The 17,994-nt window shown below is 46.9% G+C and overlaps 3 protein-coding genes across 4 annotated transcripts; 1 reads left to right on the top strand and 2 right to left on the bottom strand.

Moving 5' to 3' along the window:
- The first annotated feature begins 1,494 nt into the window (after positions 1 to 1,494).
- LOC113140578 (CCN family member 1) lies at positions 1,495 to 7,315 on the top strand. The gene is made up of 5 exons (XM_026324473.1): positions 1,495 to 1,665; positions 2,895 to 3,108; positions 3,628 to 4,068; positions 4,447 to 4,622; positions 5,357 to 7,315. Exons 1-5 carry the CDS (start codon positions 1,615 to 1,617, stop codon positions 5,660 to 5,662), a joined length of 1,188 nt encoding a protein of 395 aa, XP_026180258.1. The 5' UTR covers positions 1,495 to 1,614; the 3' UTR covers positions 5,663 to 7,315.
- A 423-nt stretch (positions 7,316 to 7,738) lies between these two features.
- Positions 7,739 to 13,118, bottom strand: ddx39ab (DEAD (Asp-Glu-Ala-Asp) box polypeptide 39Ab). Of its 2 annotated transcripts, none has more exons than XM_026324469.1 (10): positions 13,039 to 13,118; positions 11,467 to 11,683; positions 11,232 to 11,359; positions 10,491 to 10,767; positions 10,256 to 10,374; positions 9,683 to 9,814; positions 9,383 to 9,492; positions 9,066 to 9,210; positions 8,789 to 8,936; positions 7,739 to 8,298 (listed from the first exon to the last, which is right to left on the bottom strand). In XM_026324469.1, the coding sequence occupies exons 2-10, from the start codon at positions 11,672 to 11,674 to the stop codon at positions 8,282 to 8,284; spliced, it is 1,284 nt and encodes a 427-aa protein (XP_026180254.1). In that variant the 5' UTR covers positions 11,675 to 11,683; positions 13,039 to 13,118; the 3' UTR covers positions 7,739 to 8,281. The 2 variants fall into 2 exon arrangements, with proteins under 2 accessions (XP_026180254.1, XP_026180255.1); XM_026324470.1 differs by having other exon boundaries at positions 11,467 to 11,679; positions 13,039 to 13,103.
- Positions 13,119 to 14,122: 1,004 nt separating this feature from the next.
- Positions 14,123 to 17,696, bottom strand: LOC113140562 (volume-regulated anion channel subunit LRRC8D). Its single transcript, XM_026324449.1, has 5 exons — positions 17,355 to 17,696; positions 16,373 to 16,924; positions 16,050 to 16,300; positions 15,375 to 15,752; positions 14,123 to 15,245 (listed from the first exon to the last, which is right to left on the bottom strand). The coding sequence occupies exons 1-5, from the start codon at positions 17,694 to 17,696 to the stop codon at positions 14,123 to 14,125; spliced, it is 2,646 nt and encodes an 881-aa protein (XP_026180234.1).
- Positions 17,697 to 17,994: the final 298 nt, after the last annotated feature.

Genomic DNA, 17,994 nt, shown 5'->3' on the forward strand with positions numbered 1-17,994 from the left:
ATGTCTGGGATGGAAGCCACCGAGGACAAAGTGGAAAAGACAGATTCTTTGATGAGTCAATGGAAGTTCAATAAGAAAACAAGAATGTGTGTGTGTGTGTGTGTGTGTTGTGAGGGTGTCTGCACACACAGATTCAGTGAATCCAGTGTTTTTTTCCCGCTTCGTTTTCTAACGACGTGTTGGGTTTGTTTACAGGGGCCTGTTACGTCACCTCCTCGCACCGACAGAGAGAGGAGGATTGTGTGGGAAGAGGATGGAGGTTTGGTGAATACAGAATTTTGCTCTCTGTGTCTACAGTCGCCTCACAGAGCCTTCAAACCCCCTCCCCTCCTGCACAGTAATTCAATCTGCAGTGACGGCCCTGAATACTTTCTGATACTACTGTATACATGATGGTATTTGCTCTTCTTGCACAGTATTTGCATTATATTACTTATTACAGTGCATATTAGACTCTACCCTGCTGTTAAGCTCCAAGTATTTCATTTCATTCTGATTAATTTATTTTTATTTTATTTTCAATAAACACATTTTTTACTTTATCGTGTAGTTTGTGGTTTAATGTATAAATCCTAGTGTGACTGGTTGATCCATCGATCTGTGAGATCTGAGGACAAGAAAAACACAAGCAGCAAAGTGGCAGGTGCAGTTTGTGTGATAACTGCCATTTAATGGTAGTAAATGACCTGAGTATATCTGTGTATGTCCACACAAACCTAGTGGTTTGAACCTCTGGGCTCAGGATGGAGGAGGATGCTCCAGGTTAATGACAGATTTCAGGAAAACTGCAAAGCAAAACATTTTCATCCCACCCACAGCATGTGTTTCTGTTTGGAAGTGCCAATGTAGGATATGTATTTAACCCTTTCACACAGAGGGTCTGTGCAGGTGTGTGTGTATGTGTGTTGGAGGTTATCCACCTTAAACCAAATGATCTAAGCTGTCGTCTGTTTACATGATGTGTGTGTGTGTGTGTGTGGTGACGCAGTAAAAGTGATGTGGGAGCTAAACACAGGACAAGAAATGATGAGTTATCACTGTCTAGGAACACACACTCTGTATTTGTACTTCACCTGTCCAGTTTTCCCTGAGGAAATTCCCAGCAGTTTTCCGAGGCTGCTCCCAGCATTAATGCAGCACATCCCAGCAGCTGAGTATATTTATTTTGCTCTTCATGAAGCAGCAGCCGGACAGAGGCAGGCGTATGGACAGAACTTCAAAGCATCAAAAATGTTATTTCTGCTCACATACAAATAAATAAGCAGCCAAAAGCCAGGTCGTCTGTGGAATGTAGTAATTCTGAATTTTTATGAATGAGTGCATTCATGTTTGGCCACGCCCCCACCCCGGCCTCCAATATTCGTGCTGGAGCTCCGAGCCCCGCCCCTTGCACGCTGATTGGTTCTGAGATGTCCGAGTGGGCGTGGCTTGTATAAACAGCACGGAGCTGGTATAAAAAGAGGCTCAAACTTTGAGCCATGAAAATGTGAAGTGATGGGAAACATGAAAGGGTCTTGGAGCAAATGGATTTAACCTCTGTGGACAAAAGCTGCTGAGGATTATTTCTTTATTTTCCAACATTCTTCTCCTCTTCTGTGCAAACCAGCTCACAGGATGGGGATACTGCTGCTCTTGGCTGTGTGGCAGGTGCTGACGGTCGGCTTGGTGAGTGTGTGTGAGGTTTACTTTCTGAGGAAGAAACACTTTCTGTGCCTGAGGTTTCCGTCTGATGTCAGAAAGTCATCAGCAAAATTAGTCTCCAGATAAAAAGCTTCACCGTCCGTCCTCGGGCTGCTGTGGTCTGGCTACAGCTTACAGCTGTCCGAATAATGCTCTGATGAAATCCTATTCACTATTCACATCCCTGCTTGTTATTAGTAATGCACCAGCTGGTCTCCACAATGTGGCTCAGGGACCATCAGGGGACCAGTTTCAGAGGGTCCTCAGCAAAATGAGTGTGGTGACAATTAAGGGACAGGAATCCACAGTGACGGAGGATATTTTAACTCAAGACTTCAGTAAAAATAACAATACTCTAATAAAAAAACACTGACACAGGTTCTGTGTCGCTCCTACTTGAAATATTAAAAGTATTTTGTTATTGGAATATTATTATTGTTGCGTTAATGTAGCTTTCTAAATACTACATGTTATACACGTTATAATACGCTGTGTTTTTAGGGTTTTGTATGAAACAGAATGTGAAGTGAATAAATAAATGGGGTAAGGAGTATTCCCACCTCAAATGAAGACAAGTAACATGAAATCTGTGCTGAAGAACGTGAGTAAATGTGCTGCTGGTTTCTACTTCCCTAGTTGGTAAAGTTAAAAAAAACTAAAGCTATTTCCAAGCCACAGTAATATTAGCCAACAGTTAAACTAATAGATAAAAATACACTCCAGGCCAATACGAACTCACTGCTCTCCATAAATATCCTCAGGAATATTAAGTGGCTTTTGGTTGGTACCAGGTTATACCCAGTGATAAAGCTAAAAATGGAAAGTTATTGTCACTGCATTGTGTCGGGGCAGACCAACTGGTCTGGGTTTGGGATGGGGAGGGGGGGGTCCCGCTGGGTGAGGCTGGCAGCTCCCTGTGGTCTCACAACCTGCTGGGAGTCTTTGGAGTGTTTGTGAGTACGGAGTGAGGAACTGAAGCTGCAGCAGCAGGGAGGTGGGGTGTTTTTGGGGTCAGAGGACGTCCCTTTCATCCCTGCTCGCAGTGTGACTGCAGAGCGGGAGGTGACAGAGGGTTACGGATATCTCTGTGGGGCTGGGACAGTGCTGGCTATTCAGATGATGTTCAAGCCACACTCACTTTGAGGAATTTCTGTCATGTGTGTAACATGAGTCTGACTATTGTCCTCCTCCTTCCAACCCCTTCCCTCCTGTAGGTGGCTGCAGGTTGCCCGGTGCTGTGCGAGTGTCCGGCAGGGCCCCCGTCCTGTCCCCCAGGAGTCAGCTCCGTCCCGGATGGATGCGGCTGCTGCAAGGTGTGTGCGGCTCAGCTCAACCAAGACTGCCATGAGGGACGGCCCTGCGACCACCACAAAGGCCTGGAGTGCAATTACGGCAACGACGTGGGCCGCACCCACGGCATCTGCAGGGGTGCGTACCGCAGAGGAAGGGGTTAAGGGTTTTGACTTTGGGAAATGTGTAACTTCAGGGTGGGGGATCTGGCCTCTGAGCCAAGCGGCTGGAGTGCCGCTTTGAAAGGGGCTTGAGGTTTGAAGTCTGTGCCACACTTTGAAAACAGAGCACCTTCATGAGCTGCCACTGAAACCTGGCCAACTCCGGGATTTATATAAGCAGTTCAGTGTGTACACAAACAGCCCCATGAAACACGCACACAGTGGTATTTTTATATGCGTGTTTATTTGGGGGTGTTTCTATAAAAAGGGGGGTATCCGGGGTGTTGCATGGGGAGTCCCAATGAGGGGAAGGACGTTGTAAACAACTCAAAATTCCTCTCTGGTCTAAGAATAGAGCTTGCTTCTCTCCCGCTCTCTAACCTCTAAGCACAGAAGACCTAAATGTGAGCCTCCTCCTGTTTCTTCCTTCTTCCTGCCATTAAAGTCACTTTCAGCCTTGTTTTTTTAACTGGTCTGTCTTCTTCTGTCCCCCCAGCGAAGGCAGAGGGCCGCTCCTGTGAGTACAACGGGCGGATTTATCAAAACGGCGAGAATTTCCGTGCTGGTTGCGAGCACCAGTGCACCTGCATCGATGGAGCGGTGGGGTGTGTCCCCCTTTGCCCCAGCCAGTTGCCCCTGGCGTCACCCTCCTGTCCGGCCCCGCAGCTGGTCAAGGTGCCGGGCCAGTGCTGCCTCAGCATCGACTGCCACAAGGGAACCACCGCTGTACCTCCGGTGCACCGCAGACTCCAGCCTCCCGCTTACCCACCTTACCCCTTCATTCCCTACCCAGCCTACCCCTACCCAAAGCCCTACCCTAAGCTCCACCGGAAGCTGTACCCCTACAAGCCCAAAAAGGAGAAGGACACCCTGGGCAACGAGCTGCTGGAGGTGGGGCGCAGGTGGGACAAGCCTCGTGGAAACAAGCACCTGGCGGGTAAGAGAGGGCGCCGCCTGTTTCCTGTACGCAGTAAAGCATCATGTTTATGTTTGAGCCATGACGCACAAACGGCCTCACTGTGCAACTCTCCCTCTGCATCAGTGTGTCAGCATTTATGTGAGGCTTGTTTTCCACTGGCTCCTTGCACACCAGTGGTGCTTTCCCTCCCTCTCACAGCACATAGCTCTGTCGCCCAGCTCTCCCCTCGCTGTAATCACCCTCTGCATGCGTCACTGTTGCCTGTTCCCTGAATGAGGCTCTGTACCTCTGCTCCTCCCTCCCTCCCTCTCCCACCGGCTCTTTCTACTTTTTTACCACTGCTGATCTTCTTCTCTGACTCTCCGTGCCTGTCCTCCTCTGCTCCATCTCTCCCAGCTTGGCAGGTGGGTGATCGGTGTGTGGTTCAGACTACTTCCTGGTCTCAGTGTTCCCGGAGCTGTGGGATGGGCGTTTCCTCTCGTGTTACCAATGACAATGCCCGGTGTAAGCTGATCAAGGAGACGCGCCTGTGCAACGTCCGGCCCTGCAGCTCCATGTCCATCCCTGTCAAGGTGAGGAATGTGTTTGGTGCCTTAGCCTATAAAGGGCCTATAAAGGGACAGATTGTACAGCTTCCTCTAATGGCCCACAACCATGCAGTGCAGCCACGTCGCTAAATAGATTCAGGAGAGCACGTCTCTCCAGGGGGCACACTGGTATTAATATCATGGCATGTACACAGCCCCCAGCCCCTGGACCCCTCTGCAGCTGCAGCCGTTTCTATCTGTTCTCAGATCTGTTGCTGCGTGGCAGCATGTCGACACAGGTGCACATACAAAAGATCTCTCCAAGAGTCAAGTCAAGTTACTGTAGAGGACCAGAAAAATAAACCAGACAACCAGGCTGAGATACTATAGCTCCAAAGAAATGAAGCCAAAAAGCTCTTCTTCATAAATAACCAGACTCCTCAGAGATGTGTTTGGTTTCAACACATCACCCCCTGAGAAACAGGCAGCCACCCTCGAGCCCATGACGTGTTCTGCACCTGTCTCTGCTCTCCTGATGTTTGCAGAGCTGCTGTGGACGTTAACGTGCATCGGTGTCACGTTGCCGTCTGTTTTGACCTTTACGTTGTTTCTGTCTCTGTACAAGCTGCATGAACTTTGACGTTCATGTCCCAGAGTCTGAAGAGTGACAGTTCAGCAGCTCTGGCGGTGTGACCCTAGAATTAGGGTTGATTAGGAAATGTTTGCCTGCTTAGCCCTGTCACCATGAAACACTGACTTCATTCTGTCTCCCTCCACAGAAAGGAAGGAAATGCTCTCGCACCCATAAGGCCCCTGAGCCCCACCGTCTGTCCTACGCCGGCTGCAGGAGCACTCGCCTCTACAGGCCCAACTACTGCGGCGTGTGCAGGGATGGGCGATGCTGCTCGCCCCGTCGCACCCGTACGGCCAACGTGACCTTCGCCTGCCCTGACGGCGAACGCTTCAACAGGTCTGTGATGTTCATCCAGTCCTGCAAGTGCAGCGACGAGTGCAACCATCTCAACGAGGCTGTCATGCCTCCGCAGCGATGGCTCTACGGAGACACGCACAAATTCATCGACTAGCGGTACTAGCCTCACCCCCCCTCCGAGCTTACATTCCTTCACAAAAAAGACTAAGTCCCCCACCCTCTCCTAAACTGATCCCATTGTAGAATAGCAGTCCTTAAGTGTATCTATGAGTAGGAGCAAAGCAACGTTGCAGACGTCAAACATCTTTTCTGGACGATGTTTTGTGGAGGAGCGGGGAGAAGGTGGCTCAGGCTGGTGCATCTCCTGCTTTTACTGTAGACAAAAGCTGTTTCTGGCCTAAATCTGTGGATGCAAACAGCCACCAATCGTCCCCTGAACTCTGAGACTTGTTGGGGAAACATGGAACAGGAGCTGGCACACACCAGCACAACTGTTGCTTCTTTTGTTGATGGATTCACGCGACAGCTACTGAACAGGTCTGACAGACTGACAGAAAACCTGTCAGCTGGAATCAGGTGTGTGTGCACTCCAGTGTCTGAATACTGAAAAAGTAGATGGAGCCTTCACAGAAAAGACTGGGACGGCTGCCACAGCGCAGCTCAAGTCTCTTCAGGGTATTTATTCTTTTGTATTTATTGCGGAGGCAGACTTGGCCTATCAGAGAGGATGAACCAGGATCTGACGCCACAGGGTCAGATCTAGGGTCACAGTGGTCAAAAAGTCTGGTTTGATGATGGATGATGAAGGCTGTGGAAGAGGAGGGAACATGTTGCCACAACTGGACTCATCCTCTGCCTTCCCTCCACGAGAACACGCCTGGGATTCTGGCGTCGAGAAGTCGACTCATTCTGTGCAAATTACATCCCGAGTCTGAAGGGCAGTGAAAGAAAACCAGCCAGTGTAGGGTTGGCTATAAAAATAAAATCGGAGCCTGTGCGTGTGCAGAGGTAAACATGTCATTTGTAAGTATCGGGTGGAACCGCTCAGGCCTGTAATCGAGCAGCTGACTGAAACTAAACAATAAGCGGTGGAGAAACGGTGTTTTCACGTGAGCTCCAGGGCCCTGAGCTGCCACAGGTCAACACAACTGTTCCTGAAGACGCCTCTGCTGTGGTGGAGGAGAGGAGCTCATTGCGTTTGTTACAACTGGAGAAGCCAAGCATCTTCTTCAACTGGGACTTGGATTAAAGTTCACGCACCTTACCACAGCCAGGACTCATAACCATGTCTTAAATGCAACTGTAACCCAGAGAGGGGACATGCTAAACTCTTCTTTCCTCATTTTATTCCAGTTTTTGCTGTTGTGGCATAAGTTAGAGGCATCGATGTTTTTGCAGTTTCTTCAGTGTAGAAAACTGCTGCCTCTAAAGCTTTCAACCTTTGTAACTTCACAGGCGATAAATTTGTTTCTCATGTAGGTGTAGTTTTGTTAAAGGACACTATAGAGCAGCTATGTACAGGCGCAGCTTTACCTTGTTTGTAGTTCTGTGCTGCATAAGGGCTGAAACTTTTCATAGTTGTGTAGTTTAGCACCGAGTTCAGATCCTTCGTGAGCAAAGGCTAATTAAAAACCATGATTGTGTGTTTAGTAGTGATCATTAACACCATCTGCAACAATAAAATCCTGCTTTTTAAGATCATACATTTAAAAAAAAGACAGGTTCTCAGAGGCTACACAGCATTTGCCATGTTGTTCTTCTCCAGTAGGTGCTTTGCACATTTTTTAATAAACTGATTTTCACTCCAGTTTCAGGTAAAGTCTTCATTTCCTTTTTAAAAGATTTTTCTAAGGTTGTACAGACGTTAAAGCTCCCTGAGGTTAATTTGTGATATGAGGGTGTGTAAATAAAACATGACCACGAACAATACAAGTGCTTCGAGCTAAATGCTAACTCATCATGCAGTCGTAATATTGACTGTTGTCCCTCTTTAGCATGCTAACATTTGCTAATCAGCAGTAAAAGCACAGCAGAGTTTGAGGTCAGTAGTACCTGTAGATCCTCAGGATGTTTCTAGCTCAATTAATGACATTTTGTCATTGCAGGTTTGTGTGTCAAGTGTTTTTAATGTCCGAATACAACACACTAGCAGACACATAGGCCAATTATTTGGTTCTACAGCATGCTAATGACACATCTGTATTAAAATGAGCAAATCCACCCATAGGACTCCACTTGGTCACTTCTTTTATTGGAGCCACAACTGGAAATTCAAAGAAGGAGCTGCCATAGGATCCAAAATCATTTCTTCAAGTATCACTACGCGATTACTCTCTAAAACCGGAGTGTTCCAGTGCTGGGGGGTGGGGGGCGAACAGAAAGTACACAACCTCCAAAACAAACTAGTTTTAACATTAAAAAGACTAAAAACAAAAATCACTTGTACATGTTCCTTCTTTGAACGAATCCCTGACAGACCAGTGGAAACGGGGTCAACAGGAGAACAGCCTCACAAGAGACCACAATAGTAAAAATGGCATTTTATAAAAAATTTTAATTTCATTGAGCAGGAAAAAAAAAAAACAACCCCAAAACAAAACAAAAAAAACCAAACAGTAAAAGACAAACTAAAACTGACCACAGTCCGTGTCCCCAGAAACTGACGATAAAAATAAACGTTTGGTGAACACAGGGAACGCGCAGTGATGTCTGTCTACGTCCAAATAAAAGACACGAGATCCACAGAGCGGAGACGTCTGCCGGGCCGCGGGACTCATCTGGACTGCTCGACTAGAGGGGGGACAGAGGACGAGAGCGGGTCAAAGAGATGATCAACAGCTGAACATACTAACTTTTCACCATCAGTTGGAACATGTGAAGGACGTGATGAGTCCACAGAGACCTGGCTGCAGCAGCTGATGTAAACCGACTCTGAAGGTTTATTACAGCAGCTGATCATCTGTGGGACCCACATCAGAGGCTTTAACACACTAACATCAGTTAGTGCTCAGGGTGAACGCACTTTAACCACAAGTTACAATCCCTCTAACATGTGCCTCTCCACCTGTGACTGCACCTTCACTTTTCAGCTTATAGTCACAAAACCCTCTGGACCAAATATCAGGGTAAAGATTTAGTCCTGGTCCCGTCACATTTAATCTGGTGTAAACTGAATCGTTCGGGTCTTTTGTCACTTTAGTATTTTCACATTTTTCATTAAATGATGCAGATTAAACTGAAACGAGACACACGCTGATCGCACTTCAGCAGGAAGACTCACTGTAAGAGGAGATGTCGATCTCGTCGGGCAGCTCGGCCACGTTGACCTCGAAGCGATCCTGCACGTCGTTCAGAATCTTGGCATCGGTCTCGTCGGACACAAACGTGATAGCCAAGCCTTTGGTCCCGAACCGACCTGCACGGGCAACCTGTGGGTGCAGAGTGACACGAGTGAGTGAAATCCTCAAGTTTAATACGTCACACTGAACATGTGGCCTTCAGTCACATGAGACTGGAAAAGTAACTTCCAGGAAGAACAAACTTTAAGCTGTGCTCACCCTGTGCAAATAGGTGTCTGAATCTTCAGGCATGTCGTAGTTGAAGACGATATTGACTCGCTCTATGTCCATCCCTCGGCCAAAAAGGTTAGTGGCCACCAGGATCCGTCTCTGGAAGTCCTTAAATTGCTGATAGCGAGAGAGCCTGGGGGGGTTAAGAAGAGGCAGGAGGGAGGACAGAGTTAGGGGCAGGATTATCATACAGCTGCTGGGCCCACCACTGGGCCAGATCATTTTTGAAGTACTGGTGCCGAGTTAACAGATGAGGCCCAGTGCTTCATAGACATAGTGACCATGTTAGAGAGTTGGAGCCTCACCTCTCCTCCTGACCCATCCCCCTGTGGATGGCGATGGCAGGGAAGTTCTGCTCCACCAGAAGCTGTGACAGAGCAATGCAGCGCTGAACTGACTTGACAAAGATCACCACCTAGAGGCGAAGCAGAGGCATTGGAATTACAACGTTCAAAAAAAGTGCACAGTTTATATTGCACTCAGTGCAGTACGTTCACCTAAAGTCTTGTCTTCCACAATTTTGTAATCCCAAATTACAGAACAGGATGGAAGGTCACAGTCACGAGGTCGTGACAGACTGAATGCTGCAGGACAGCACATCATACCTGGTTGAACTCCAACACGTCTAGCAGGTCGAAGAGCTTGCGGTTCTTCTCGCTGTCCTTCAGTTTGCAGTAGTACTGCTGCAGGCCGTGGAGGGTCAGTTTGGTCTCGTCGTCCACAAATACTTCCATGGGCTGCACAGGGGAAGACAGTTAACCAGGTAACGTCACCTTGACCAGCAAAGTCAAAATGTAAGATGTGCAGCAGCAGGTTTACTGACAGGTTTTCTGCAGGTTAAACCCAACTGTTTAGGAGCACTCTGAACGTAACTGAAGCCCTACTTCACATCCATATTGGAAAAGTACAAAGGTCAGTTGAGTTAATGTTTCATTATACATCATGCTTCAAGAAACTACTCAACTGTTTTTTAGCCACAGTCGTTTTTTTTTTTTTAAACTTATGTAATTTTTGTGTTTTATACCCAAAGTTCCTCAATTCAGTGTTTTCTTGCACATGTTGCTGTGGCTTCCAATTTGTTGTTTTTAAACAGGCTTCAGCCAAGCACAATGTTTTAACCTGCAGGGGGCGGCTGGACATTAATCCCACAGTGACAACAACCACCATCATTCACTCACATCCTGCATGAATTTGCGACAGACTGGTCGGATCTCCTTGCTCAGTGTTGCGCTGAACATCATGACCTGCTTCTCGTGGGGGGTGATCCTGAAGATGTCCTGCACGTCACGCCTCATGTCTGTCACACAGAAAGTGCTTACGTTAGATTCTGATGGAGGTCATGGATCCATCACAGTGGAATCAGAGACAGCAGGGAAGGAAATAAATCAGCCTGTAATCAAAGAGGAAACACACCGAGCTGCTCCAACATTTTATCACACTCATCCAGGACAAAATGCTTGACGTTCTTCAGACTGAGGGTCTTGTTCCGGATCAGAGCGAGGATGCGTCCCGGCGTTCCCACGACAATATGGGGGCAGTTCTTCTTCAGGACGTCCTCGTCCTTCTTGATAGCCAAGCCACCAAAGAACACGGCAGCCTTAACTGTAGGCATGTACTTGGAGAAGCGCTCATACTCCTTACTGATCTGGAAGGCCAACTCTCTCGTGTGGCACATGACTAATACAGACACCTGTAGATACGAGACAGAAAAAAAATAAATAAACCGCATTTGGACACTTTGGACAACTTAATCTGAAATGTAAGGCTTTTTTCCTTTTTAAAACGGAAAGTGAACTCAGTGCAGTAGGACCTTTGGACTTTTGCTCCATGTTTAAGTAAATGAAAAATTTACAACAATAAATTTACTTGAATTTAAGTAAAACGCATTTTCACCTTCAGAAAAACTGAGAATCGACATCAAGAAGAAAGATTTAAAAGAACAGAAGCTCTAATAGCAAACACCACCTACAGACACTTCATTAGATGACCTCATTATGTTTATGCTCCACAAACACCCCCCTCAATTGCCATCAGATCAAATATAAGGACGTACGAGGATGTAAACAAATGCTTATTCTGGATCAAAAAGCCAAGGACAACTTCAGCACTGAACACTTATGACACAGAGGTCTTGTGTGTTAAACACATACTAACCTGTCCATCAACAGGTTCAATCTGCTGCAGTGTGGCCAACACAAACACGGCCGTCTTGCCCATACCAGATTTGGCTTGGCACAGGATGTCCATGCCCAGGATCGCCTGTGGGATGCATTCGTGCTGGACTGCACAACACACACACAAAAAGTTAAGCCAATGTACTCAGTCTGTTATTAAAAACTAGTCTGCAACATTATTAATGCAGCCAACAGCCACCAAGACAAACACTCACCTTCAGATGGATGCTCAAAGCCACAGTCGATGATGGCGCGGAGCAGCTCCGGTTTCAGCAGAAAGTCTCTGAAGCCAGAGCTGTGGATGGACACGTAGGAACCCTTCACCTCCTTCTTGCCTGCAGGGGCTGCGCTCTCTGGGGCTCCTTGAGGCTCTTCATCTTCTTCATAATCGAGCAGCTCGTTATCAACGTCATTCTCAGCCATTATGTCTGTCTAACACAGGAAACACAAAGTTTAGCCTTCAATGTGGGTGTGATGATATTCATGGCAATAGACCTTGTGATGTAAAACATTTTATTTAATGTTATGGCATAAAACTGTCTCGGGATATCAGCACTACAGCAGCCAAAATAATTCCTTGTCTACAGGGCGAGCATTTGCAATATGCATGCTATGCACCACACACACACCCCTGTGGTTTAACCTGTTGCCTATATCTCGTAGTATGAGCCACACAAAGTATCTCAAGGTGTGTGCTAGACTTTATTTATAAAGAGCACAGAAGCCTGGAAGGAAAAGGTCTGTCTCTTTGAGAACAAAGAACAAGGTAGAAAACACTAATATTTAGGACAGAAACTATTTGTGTGTTTGCCTTTCACATTACACAAATCTTGACAATCGTCCTAAATTTCTGCCTTAATATTCATTTTCGGTCATAAATTTAATTTATTCTCATATTAAAAACGTCAAAGTCTTAAACTGAACTTCTTTACACCTGAGCTTGAATTAGCACAAAATATGTTTGCTTTTTTTATGCATCTGATGATTCATATTTCCAAAGTAGAAGTGAAGTGGCCATAATTTCTAGATCATTACTTAAAATACATGTGCAGTTTTGCATTTCATGACCTTCAGTCCAGTCATATATTTGGCTGTTAAAGATTTCCTAACAGCAGGGATTAATTGAACCCACCTGTTGTCCGTCTTCACATTTTACATCGAGAGAAAAACAGGAGCCGAGGGGGGTGTGATTATAATTGGGTTTCGACCTGTATCGGTCTCACGAATATAAACGAACATTATAAAAAGTGAGGCTAACTCGTTTAGCTTCGTGCTCTGTGTGCTTACAAATATATTGTCTACAACACCGAACACGAACCGGGTCAAACGGCGCCGTGGGCCGTGATGTTAGCGACAATACCATCCCGGCTAGCTGCTACCTACGCTGGAAACCTATTGTGTTGCATAACTGGTGCTAACGTGGCAAGCTAACATGCTATTTAACAGCAGCTAATCGTTTAACGTAACAGCAGAACTTCACTTATAACACAAACGGATTATAGAACAGTAATTGCACAGAACATATGACTGGGATTATAAAAAATCTCCCCGTTCACTGTAACAACACATTAACAAACGAGAGGGAGCTCGGCGAGCTAGCTATGCTAACTAATGCTAGCTACAAAGCGCTAGCTAGCTCCCTCAAGCAAACAATGAAAGAACCGGTTTCATCCAGAGCTAAGCTAACTTTAGCTACATAAAGTTCACTCCTGACGCCCCAGACATCAACAAAACCTAAAGAAATCGCCCCCAACTGCTTAAAAAAGAACTGAACAACATATTCTCACCTTTTCAGTGTCGCCTACGAGTCCACCGCTGGATCACAACCGCATGGGGAGGCCTCAGATGTTTTATACGAGTAACCGGAAGTCCCGCCTTCGCTCAAACGCGTTAACATCATTGGTGGATTTGGGCGACGAGCGGAAAACGCAGCCAGTGATTGGACAAAAAGTGTGCCGCAGTCCGACGCAGTTAAAAAAAGCGGGACACAGGAAAGTGCTTGTATGGAAGCCTGCGAGGGACTTGGACAATAAATATTTTATAATAATTAATAATCAACCTCATATTAATATTTTTAACAACAACAACATCAATAATAATAATAATAGACTATATTTGGGAATATTTAAGTCCAAATAAAAAATATTTGAATTGCTGAAAAGTAACAAATATTGTTCCACTTGAAGCTGTCTCATTAACCCTGAAGGGCAAACATTTCCAATTTTAAATAATTTACCTCTTCTACTTTTACTACACAGAAAAAGACTATTTTCAGGATGAGGGATCTTAAATTTAAATTTATAGAAACCATTGTATATGTTATATGTTAATGTATACAGTTACAATTTTAATATGTAGATTGGCCGTGGCCATAGAAGCTGCTTTTTTTATTATTGCTGTTTTTTTTAACACAAACGTATTATCTTTATTTATTCATTCATCTTCTTCATAACATGTGCTAAACACCTGAAGGTTTAACAAAATTGATTGTGGAAAAAGTATAAAAACAACATTAAGAACACCAGTTCTTAATGTTGTTTTTGATAAAACTGTGCTAATTCAAGATTTTGGTGTGGAGTCCAGTGAAACCGTACAGTCACAGCAGCATCAAGTCACAGTGCATAAACACTTATGGTAAATATTTTCATAATAAAACTAATAATAATACAAAACACAACAACCACACACTTTCTTATAGAAGACCATGAATTGCCCAGTGTAGTATATCAGAAACCACCCTGCAAGAAATTCTACCTCTGTGAGTGAGTTATTTCCTCATTACCATCGTTCAAGCTTACAACACTTCTCATCTGACATATCTACAGTAAGTGCAACGTGTTTTCCTACAATGAAAACTAGTGGGATTATGTTTTAAATCTGTGATTCCAGGGCAGAGGAGAATCTCCACTGTGTAGGAGAGAAGTATGGGAAACTGTCAGACTCTGGGCAGGAATGACCCTCTGAGGATGTACCAGGGGGCGGGCACGAACGGCACAAAAAGTCTCTGACATGGGGAGGCAAAGAAAGAAACACCCATTCCTCCACCAGAAGACCACCTCCACACAGCCCTGAGCAGCAGCCCAGTTCAGCAGGCAGCTCGTGCAGACTGTTACTGCATAGGTCCAACCTGCACAGAAGACTTAAAGCTGCAATCCCCTCGGGTAATGAACTAAGAGAGTTGTGGGAAACATTAAGGATGCGCAGCTCCAAGCAGCTACTGAAAAGAGCCGGGGGAAGATTCTCCAGCCTGTTCCCACTGAGGTCCAGCTCTGTAAGCAGCTGCAGAGCCTTCACCTCTGCAGGCAGCTCCTCTAACAGGTTTCCAGCCAGTAGGAGACGACAGAGGCGGTGGAGAGTGAAGAGTGCTGGGGGGAGGCTTCGCAACTGGTTGTTGGACAGATCCAGGACCTCTAGGGCTCGAAGGACACCAACACTGTCTGGCACTGCCAAAACACGGTTATAGGCAAGTCTGAGGCAAGAAAGACGTCGCAGATGAGCCAGACTGAGCAGCTCCTCTAGAGTTCTCAGGTTGTTGTGCCTCAGGTCCAGTGTCTGCAGTTTGGTCAGAGATAACAGGGCGGATGGTAAACGCTCGAGCTGGCAGTCCTGGAGCAGCAGCTCTGTCAGGTCGACCATTCGCTTCAGACCTGTCAGTACAAGGAGCCTGGTGCCCTCATTGTAGATCTCCAGCCTTACCAAGCTGCCTGCCACCTCACATAGCTCCACAGAGACCCGCTGCAGCATGCCTTGAATCACTAGCACACGGAGGTGATGCAGCTGGCGGAGGCTGCCCAGTGCCCAGTCACGGCCCACCCCACCTTCACTACTCAGGCGACCTGAGAGGTGGAGCTCATGCAAGCTCCGGAGAGAAAGGACCCAGCTGGGGATCTCTGACGGCTGAGTAAAGGTGAGGTGCAGGATCTCCAGACGCTCCTGCAGGACTCGGAGCGCATCAGGATCCACTGCTGCTGTGCAGTGGTACAGGTGGAGCTCCCTGATGGAGACAGAACCAGTAAATGAGTAAATTATTATTGGTTGGTTAGACCAAACATAACTACTATTTTAGATTGGCACTGCATAGTTTAAAATGTGTGGACCATGAAAACACCAGCATACAACTCACCTGAGTGAGGTCATGTTGGATACCTGTGCAGTGAACCTGGCGTCTGTGATGAGCTCCAGTTTGAGGACCCGAAGATGGCTGAGAGTGAAGAGGGCCGGGGGGAGGCGAGCCAAGGCCACCAGCTGCAGGGTGGAGCAGCCTTCTGCATCCACGCTAGTCAGGCTGCGCAGCTTCTCCTCACCCCAGCACCTCGCCACACTTTCCTCCAGCAGCCGGCTCTCACTGACGGGGGACAGAAAAACCGACAACCGCTGCACCAGTAAAGGGTCATACTGGTCCAGCATGTGTAGAAGAAAGGCCAGGTCATTCCTCAGGTCTGGAACATCTGTCAGGGAGCACAACTCCTTCAGCGAGTGGAAGGAATACTGTCGTAGAGAGCTGAGGGCAGAGATCAAATAAAAAACAAACAAAAAACAGAATGACACATAATCCACTGGAGGCCAAACCCAGCATTCAACTCTAATCCTATTATCAAAACCTCAGAAAGGAGGGAAACTGCAAAACCAGACGATAAACAATTTCTCCCAAGGGATTAATAAAGTATTTCTGATTCTGATTCTAAAATCTCAGTGGGTTTGTCACTGCAAGGGATCCCTTTTATATTGTACAGTGTCTGTTCACATGAATCTCTGCAGCTTTAAATTTTCTGGTGTATCCCTGCAACACCTCACACACCTGCGTAAAATCCAACTGAGGGCGTAGAGGTTGAGCAGGCCATACAGCCCCAGCAGGGTCAGGTAGGCCAGCAGCAGCTTGCGTAGAAGTGAGGAGAGCACATGGATGCACTGAAAGGTGGAGTAGCCCACCAGGGTCTGCTCCTCAGGGCGACAGATGTGGGTGAGCGATAAGGAGCCGAGGAGAGGGATGCTGTAAGTGACGATCAGCGCTACCATCAGCAGTTTGAAGACTGTCTGAGCCAAGTAGACCTAAAGAGATGAGTTTAAAATTAACAGGTTCAGAGGTAAAGGATACGATAGAATCTTCTTCTGGACTCTCACCTGATAGATGACAGCTGAGGTTTCACAGTGGGACCTAAATTTCCTGACCTTTTCGAATAGCGCCCTGGCCTGTTCCCCATCACTTCTGTCCAGGCTGACTCCCTGCCTGGGGCTGTCCATCATGACTGTCGGCTTACTGAGGGATCCGGGCGACATGGTGGAGTGATTGGAGAGTGTTGAAGGGCACGGGGAGGGTGGGATGGCAGAGGACCCACAGTCTGACCTCTTCAGCAGCGGGCTGTCTGTGCTCGAGTCTACGCTGGGACATCTGGTGCGAGTCGGCAGGGGTGCAGGAGAGGGAGGAGGTTGCTGTTGTCGTCTCTCCACCTCCTTCTCTTGGATGTTCTCCTGTTGGACGGCGTGGGACAGGGCCTGAGAAGTCCAGGGGGACTCACTGCACTTTGCCAAGATGGCCAGGAAGTGCTCTATGCGGGCAGAGCTGTGGGGGAAGTGAAGCCAGAAGGAGCCGCTGGACACCAGCACCAGAGCCTGCAGCAGGGCCATGTAAGGGAAGAAGCGGGAGCACAAGGGCAGAGCCTCGTGGTAGCACACCTACACAGACAGAGAGATGCTTACACCTGCAGTGATTCAACCTGTAAACACGTTAACAAAGGGCTGCACACCCACCTGCCTTTTTCCAAAAACCAGCTCCAGACTCTGCTGTGAGACCAGTGGACTCTTTGTTCCTTCAGAGCCTGTAAACAGTGACGCTGGAGCTGGTTTTTGGAAACAGACGGGCCTCCCATTGTTGGTGAGGAAGAACCATGTGAGCCAGGTCAGCGGTGTGGCTCCCTGCTGGGTTTTTAATAGTTTTTGGACAACAATGGAGGTCTACGGCTCAGACCCATAAGCTGAACCAGGTTCTGGATTCACACACATTCATTGTTGCTGTCAGTCTCTGGATGGGATCTGGACTCAGTGACACACAGAATCACTGGATGTGTCCTTTAACAGTACATATCTGAATAAATAATTGTTATACCTGGCTAATGTAAACATACTGCTGGTAGGCCAGGTGTGTGCGTCGACCCCGGGCAGTTGATTGAAGTTTTGGGTTCATGTTGTGTGGAACATGGGGGGTCTTTGTTGATGGACTCAGGCCTCTGCTGGTTGAGGACCTGTGATGACTCATGTTTGCAGTCCCAGGTGGATCCACAGGAACGCAGACGACCTGGTCCCTGGAGAGCTGCTCCGTACAAGCCAAAACAGATGCCATCAGCATCAGGACCACCAGGTAGTCCATGAAGACCTCCCACCAGGGCTTCAGCAGTTTACAGCGGCTCTGATGCTGGTTCAGAGGTGCCAGCTCCGACAGTGAAAACATGACGAGCTCTGTGTCGTGAAACTGTGAGAAGACAAACAACACGACTGTCGGCAAACAAACAGTTTGATGGAATCAGTTTCTGACTCTTTCCTGCGTATTTTCTTTTTTTTTTTTTTTTGTCCCGTGTGCTCGGTCGGATCTTTTGAATGAGCTCACTGACCCTTTGAAACAAAAAGTTCAAATGGACGTAGAACAAAAACAGCTTTGTGTTTTCAGGGAAACTCAGTGAAAAAATAATACAAATCAGATCTGAAGAATTGATGTTATTTCACAGCCCAAGAATAACTTTCACCTACCT

Source organism: Mastacembelus armatus, chromosome 8 (genome assembly GCF_900324485.2).
Source record: "Mastacembelus armatus chromosome 8, fMasArm1.2, whole genome shotgun sequence".
NCBI lineage: Eukaryota > Metazoa > Chordata > Actinopteri > Synbranchiformes > Mastacembelidae > Mastacembelus > Mastacembelus armatus.